Below are 8,006 nucleotides of genomic sequence, written 5' to 3' on the forward strand. Positions count from 1 at the left end.
TTCAAACACAACAAAACAAAACGTGTGTACCCTTACGCCCTTATGGTCTTGTTTTATTTATAAAGCAATTATCTCGTGTAATTAGAGTATTTATCATATATAACCAGAGTAACTATTGAAACATAATAAATTGGATGTGACTCAATGGTACAACATTCACTTTACTAGTGAGAAGTAGGGGGTTCAAACCTCACTATCACCAATTTATATGGGAGATATGAGGGATGACTCTGGCTTGCCAGGGTTCGAGTCCTGATCTCACCTGGTTTTACCGGCTCCTCGCTGTCGTGCCATTAGGCGGGCGTGGGGGTCGGGTTTTATCCGGTGAATCCCTCAATAGGGTGGACCGCTAGGGGCTTCGTCCTTCCGGAATAGTGGCCGGCTTGGGCTACCTTTGGCAAATGAGGGCCGCGTACGAAATACCCAACGTTACTTAGTTGGCCGTTCAAATAAAAACTACTGAAACATAATTACCCCGTCTATCTTTGTTTTCCTTCTTCATTCTCTGTGAACACGTGATTTTGGTATTTTTGATGTTTCAATTCTTGTAGCCTCTGTATTTGCATGTATATAAATCTTATTCCATTAAACTTCAATAAAATGACAACAAAGATAGTCAGTGTGATACACAAATATGAATTTTATTTTTTTTCACCGTTTATACACGGATAGAATCCCACATTACAAATAGCCTAACACCGAAGGTTATCACCCGTTGCAACTCCGAGCTGGTTACAGTATTGAGTGTAGTACTGGACACGAGCACTTACAGTAGCTGGATTGCCACCATCACATTCCATTCCATTAATAGCTCGAATAGTAGCTCCAAACCCTTGACCGATGATCGAGTGGACGTTGTTCATCCAAAACCACAATGCGGTCCTAAAAGAGATCACAGGATCTGTGGCCACAGTTTCGGGATTGTTGAGCCCATCAAACCCGATGCTCCTTCCGGCTGGACCGTAGTTGTAATTCCATGACAATTGGATCGGACCTCTCCCAAAGTAACCCTTGCTAGGGTTACATGGATATTGAGTATTATTTTCGTCGCAGTAATCCCTTGAGGCACCGTTTATTTCATTAATATAGCAAAAATCTGTCACATGCAAAACAAATAGTTAATTCATAATAGAACACATAACACAATCTATTTATTATTTTTGTTAGCGACTTTAATGTTGTAAATGGTTAATTACCAAAAATTGTAACAAACTCTAGTAATAACATATTTTTTTGTATGTTATAGATCTTTCATTAGTTAGATGAAATAATTATATACAAACGTTTAAAGAGATCTCTACATCTGTTTATAAGTATACAAAGTTAAAAATGATTTCAAAAGTAGTAATATTGTTCAAATGTTAGCTATACACAATAACTTATGTAACATGTAACATAATAATTAATATAGAGGAATGAATGTTCTTACGTCCAGTTTCATGTGTAACATGAGCAAAGAAAGCTGCAATCTCCCTCCTTGAATCATCTTCGGAACCAACCCTACCAAACTGAGGATAGTTTCCGAGGGCTTCAAGGAAGGCGGCCCGCGAATAAAACCCTCTCCCTTCACAACTGGCTTCTGATTGATCCACAATCCCGTTAAAGAATGCGTCGGTCACGATGCTACTAACATCAGCATTATTCGTGGGAGGAGCCGCGAAACACGGCCCTTCTTGGCAGCCGACTCCACAATAAGCCTCGTCACTGCCACAAAAACCGAACCGGCTACAACACAAGTCCGGACTGCAACCGCAGTTTTGGGCGGCGGAGTTGAGGATTCCTGAGAAAAGTACTCCGGCGATGATGAGGATTTGGATTGTTTTCATGGTGGTTTGTTTGGTTTAGTTAGTTGGATTGTGGGTGTGCATTTATAGTGTTGTGAACACTAAAACGTGTGGATATGTATAAGCGGCGTATGTCGTATGGTTTGAAATATGTCGACGTTGACTTTGTCAAATGTCTTTCGTCTTTGAATATTAAAGTTTGAAAAAGGCGATGTTTTGTTATAGTTGACATTTAAAAAGTCAAGTTTAACGAACAATATTGACACGTGATATTCAACACTTTATACGCTAAAAGTTTATGCCAAAACTTATACAAGAAATTAGATGAACTGAAGTTGTAATAATTAACTGAATTTATATATTTTATTTTTTTACTATCATAAGTTATACGTATGCCGCTACTATTCCGGTCACATACTAACTTTTTTTTTAGGTTTAGTGCCTGTAGCATAACAAACCTAACCGATACCGCCCAAATTCATGTTGTTTTAATCTTTAGTTGTAAGTGTGTCGGTTTTTGGGCATATATATATTTAGTTTTTTTTGTATTGATGTCATAACTATAACGAACTTAACTAATACCGACACGCTTCCGCAGCGCGGAGGGTTTTATTACCTGGTTGCTCTTTAAAATCATTAACCTAACCTAGTTATGGCCGTATTGTCAAAACTTTGAGTATGAATTTAATGCACCCTTATGATTTAATTGTATAATGCCATTATATGCTATTAAACACACTCGGTGATTGAAATATTTTTGTTATTTAATGTTGGTTATAATAGACTAATATCACAAATATATTACAATAATTTTTGTTTTACTATTGGTAAAGATTTTAAGCATTTTAGATGATTTATATATATTGGATTGTTGCATGAATAGATTTTGTAATAAATTTTTCAGTCGCTTTCAACTAACTATGTAGTCTATTTGTGAGACTTGTTTAGTCATTAGATGCTAATATTTTTGATGTCATTGTTTAGGTTATTTGATTTTAATTGTTTACTTTAGGTTTTGTAGTTATAAAAAAAGCTAAACTATAAAAGGAGCCTAAAGATAATATTTAAAATTTGTTAGATTGTTGCATGAATTGATTTTATAATAAACTTTTTAATCAGTCGCTTTCTATTAACTATTTAGTCTATTTGTGAGACTTGATTTGGCGAGACTTGTTTAGTCATCAGATACTAATTTTGATGACATTGTTTAGGTTATTCGATGTAATTGTTAACTTTAGGTTTTGTGGTTACATGAATTCACGAGAATATGTGGAGTGCGGATCATGTGTTTCCTTCATGCTACATAGCTTTCTTAGTTTGGCAAAACATTAGTTCGTGGTGTGACATCTCTTCCATCTTTGTCTTTTCAATTCATGACATTTTTCACATTCATAAACACGTTCCTGACAAAGGTATAAGACAAAGAATGTTCAGTCCATTACAATGGATGCGTGCTTGTGTATTTAGAAGGCTCTAAACAACTTAGGTAGCGTATGTTATGCAGTAATGACAGACGGAATGAAATGATTCATTACGTGGGAATGAAATAAGAGGTGTTTGGTTGCACAATAGACTGGAATCGTCCATTACAGATGGAATCTCATTCCATCAAAACCATTCCTTCTCACCCTCCTTTTTTTTCATTCCATTCCTCCTTCAACCTACTTTCTCAACAACACCATCATCTAACAACCACCGCCACCGCCACCATCATCTGACCACCACCACCACCACCGTCGCCGCCACCACCACCTGACCGCCACCGTCGCCATCACCACCTCCACCACCACCACCTTACCACCAAAGCTACCACCGCCACCATCGTCGCCATAACCACGGCAACCATTGTCACCGTCGCCACCAGACCATAACCGCCACCACCACTATCACTGCCTGGCCACCACCACCGTCATCACCACCCTACCACCGCCATCACTATTAATGCCACCACAACCACCACCCCCGTCGCCTGACCGCCACCGCCACCACCACCATTTTCATCTCTAGAGCTACCACCACCGTCACCATTTAAGTTTTTTTTTTTTTTGTGAAAATATATATATTTTGGGATAGGAATATTTTTATTATTTCTATTTCATTCCTAAAAAAATTTTCGGATATCAAATAACATAAAGTAATTATGCATTTCATTCTCATATGTTAACCAAACAAGACAAATGATTGGTGATACTCCATTTCATTCCTTTGTTCATTCCATTTCTTCTCACATTCCATTCCTCCTTCATTCCATTCCTTTCAACCAAACATACTTTAATCTTCTCTAATGTCAAGCCTATATCTCTTGGCGATATTAAAGTTTTAAGTTTTTGTATGAATGAAAGGAATAGGTTAAAAGGTTTGGATATATGTTGGAACATGCGGGAAATGTCTGTTTTGTACAAGTTTTTTTTTATGCTGCTGATTTTACTAGCTTCTTGTTAGCAGGACTTTTGGCTTTGTTTTTGTTAAATGGAAAGTTGTAGTTCTAACAAACTTAAAGGATAAACTACAAAAGGCCAAGAGATAAATAGAAAATAACCTGCAATTTAATAACTACCGGAGTTGGAGTTTGGATTATTTTCCTCGCTTTGCCTTCAAAATAGTTGAGTCGGTCATGTATGTGTGTATGTTTGATGTAAGTATGTATGTACGACAATAGAAGAAATGATTTGTGGCGTATTAAAGGTCAATCTCATCTAGTTACAATATTTTTACCTACTTCTTATTACGTAGGGTATTATTATTTGTCGATAATGAATAGTTTGACTGTTTTAGATGGTAATTGTTCTCGGGGCAATCATGAGAAGTTTTATACATGCATACATCGTTTCAGAATTTTTAAAATTCTATAGAGAAAATATAACTTATTATTTATATATTTCAATAAATGTAAATCAAGCGTTTACTTTTTAAGGTAGCATTGTATATGTCAAATATAGTCTAGCCCCCTATTTTGGTAATCATGCTGAAAGACTTTTCCTTCCTATCTACAAAAAGTTGAATAAATCAATAAACATAAAATTCCATCTAACACATTAGACTTTGTCATAATGGCCGCCACCCCCAATTAACTTAGATGGATCTGTCAACGCTGTCAACGTCTCTCATCATCACGTTCTCCTCGATCGTCTCCCTTTTACGACGGTTTAAGGAGCTCTACGGCAGTAGCGGATCTAGAAGTGACGGGTAGCTGATACATAAAATAAAAAATAAAAAACATTTTTTTACACTAAAAATGTATTTCATAAAGAAAGCTAAAAGGTAGTGCGGGCTACCCCTCAATCATATATTACAAATTATTACTTGTTTTGAAACCATCACTTTATATTTGTAGGAGCAAACACTATATATATACTACTAGGTCATCAGGGAACTCATCAGGTTATTAGTTTATGGTTATTTTCTGAAATAGATTACATATAGATTTATCCAATATGAGAAACATTGGTTTCGGTTCCAATATGCTTAGGTTTTTGGTTTAACATAACAATTTAGTTTTACTGTTTAACTATTTTTATTTATAACTCCGTATTTTTTTAGAACTTTAACCGAATTTCATTCCATGTTTCAAATTTTAGTTAAAACCAATCTTAATAGTTAATACCTTTTTGAGGCTTTAAATCTAAATTAAGTTAAATACAGCATTGTTGTATACATTGAAAACAATTATCTTTTTCATGATTTTAAAAGATTAATTCATGGGTGTTATTGTGTCATACTTGAGTTGAAACCCACATTAAGAGGACCACCAAAGAAAATAATTGAAAACAATATATCCTTGATTGCAAGGCACCCAATTATTGTCTATGTAAAAGAATTACTTTTTATTTGTTCAGGATAAGATTAATGATTTTAAAGATTAATTGTTGGGACTTATAGCATCATACTTAAGTTGAGAATCATTAATATATCAATTTAAATATAAAACTAGTTGTTGGGACACAGTTTTGCTATATAAAAGAGGGCTAGCGGTACAACTGGTTGCCCAAGTATCTTTGTACCGTAAGCACTATTTTTTTAATGAAATATATGTTTTATTGTGGCAATAAATATAAGGGGTATTGGTTTTTAATACTCTCAAGTTTCACCAATTGGTTAATAACACTCCCAACTTTCACTTTGTCACTCATCACTCCCAACTTTGACCCTATTTGTTTTTATCACTCCCTTGCTAACGAACGACTAACGTCGTTAGTGGAAATGATGACGTTGACGTTATTTAACTGAGTTACATGCTTATGTGTTACATGTGGGTCCACAAGGTCATCTCATCTCCTTCATCATATTAGCCCTAGCCATCTCTATCACCAACCACCAACCTCTACCTTCACCACCACCCATCCTTCACCACTCACCAAATTACATTCAACTTCTCCACCATTGATGAACCTGTTGGTTAAGCAACCAGCATATGGAGGTTTTAGGAATGCTCTTGCAGTCACCGACGGGGTAGAGGCTACGGCCGTACAATGGTGGCTGGCAACAACCCGTTTTTCCGATCTCAGAGGCGAAGGTATGTAAATCGGGTTAGATTAATGACGATAATGGTGGTTCTTATATGGATCTAAGATGTGGTATGTAAATCGGCTCAAATCTACCACGTCCGTGACTAAAGGAGTATTCCTAGAACCTCCATATGCTGGTTGCTTAACCACCAGGAGCATCAATGGCGGAGGAGTTGAATGTAATTTGGTGCGTGGTTGCGTGGTGGAGGTCGTTGGTGGAGGAGTTGGAGGACGAGTGGTGGTGGAGGTAGAGGTTGGTGGGTGGTGATGGAGGTGACTAGGGCTAATATGATGAAGAAGGAGATGAGATGGCCTTGTGGGACCCACATGTAACACATAAGCATGCCCACTCAGCCACATAAACGTCCACATCATCGTTTCCACTAATGACGTTAGTCATTCGTTAGCGAGGGAGTGATAAAAACAAATAGGGTTAAAGTTGGGAGTGATGGGTGACAAAATGAAATTTGAGAGTGTTATTAACCAATTGGCAAAACTTGGAAGTATTAAAAACCAATACCCCTAAATATAATAAAAAGTTAAAATAATAAACTACACTGTTGCGTACACGCTACACATGTTAACATAGATATATTACCGCCATCAAAAGTGCAATACAAATATAAAATACCGTCATTCAAAAAATAAGATATTTTAGTTTTAGTTTTTTAAAAATATAGTATTGATAGCCCTTTTGTCTAAACGTATGTATGTGCATACACGGTGGTAGGCACAAACATATAACTGATCAACCAAACTAAAAATGAATAAAAGAGTTAACTGAACAATCAACCAATGGTTCGGTTAAGACTAATCACATGTGCTTAAATCTCGCATGTGTGGTCGACTTTTAGCTGCACATAATCAAGTACATACCGTAACTTAACACAGGTGCAATACAATAACATATTATGCTAATATAAAGCAGACATGTATGCTGCTATCTGCACACAAAATTTAAGAAACAAAACTTTAATAATAATAATAATAATATCGCCGTGCTTGCGGTGCGCGGATATAATGTATATATGTATGAAACCTCGAGTGGGCAAAAGTGAAATTGCAATAATTTTGACGTTATTTTACTAATCTCGTTAAAATAACGTTAAAAGTGGCGGAAGGTTAATCGGGCATCATGTGGTGGCGTTGATAGCCGAAAAACAGGGTATATGCACCAATCGGCGGTGTCCCAATGGTTAAGTATTATGTGCCTTATGTCCAAGACTTAATGCAAAACTACTATCGAGCCATGGGTCTTACCAGAAACAACCTCTCTATTCCTAAAGAGTAGAGATAAATTTGTCTACATCTTAACCTCCTCAGACTCTACCATAGTTTTGCTATTGATGTGATATACTGAGTACGATAAAAATAATAATAATAATAATAATAATAATAATAATAATAATAATAATAAGAATGTCATTAATAGAAAATAGACCATTCTAATTTCCAAGTGTCTCGGGCGATGGTAGTATCCTAACAATTTAATCACAAGTGGATCTCATAATCTCTCGTTTCTTGGTTTAACAAATTTATGCACAATTAGATCTTGTAATTTCTTGTTTCTTGGTTTAACAGTCAATTGTTAATTTACGCACAATTAGATCTTGTAATTTCTTGTTTCTTGGTTTAACAGTCAACTGTTAATTTACGCACTATTGGATCTTGCAATCTCTCGTTTCTTGGTTTAACAGTAATTTCAAGCACAATTGGA

At 36.0% G+C, this 8,006-nt stretch overlaps 1 protein-coding gene across 1 annotated transcript; it reads right to left on the minus strand.

The window, feature by feature from the left end:
• Nucleotides 1-567: 567 nt before the first annotated feature.
• Nucleotides 568-1,901, minus strand: LOC143624686 (endochitinase EP3-like). The gene is made up of 2 exons (XM_077095252.1): nt 1,430-1,901; nt 568-1,096 (listed from the first exon to the last, which is right to left on the minus strand). The coding sequence occupies exons 1-2, from the start codon at nt 1,824-1,826 to the stop codon at nt 693-695; spliced, it is 801 nt and encodes a 266-aa protein (XP_076951367.1). The 5' UTR covers nt 1,827-1,901; the 3' UTR covers nt 568-692.
• Between the last annotated feature and the right edge of the window lie 6,105 nt (nt 1,902-8,006).

This window comes from Bidens hawaiensis, unplaced genomic scaffold (assembly GCF_021521415.1).
Source record: "Bidens hawaiensis isolate Kalapana, Puna unplaced genomic scaffold, B.hawaiensis_p1.1 tig00003956_1, whole genome shotgun sequence".
Classification (NCBI taxonomy): domain Eukaryota; kingdom Viridiplantae; phylum Streptophyta; class Magnoliopsida; order Asterales; family Asteraceae; genus Bidens; species Bidens hawaiensis.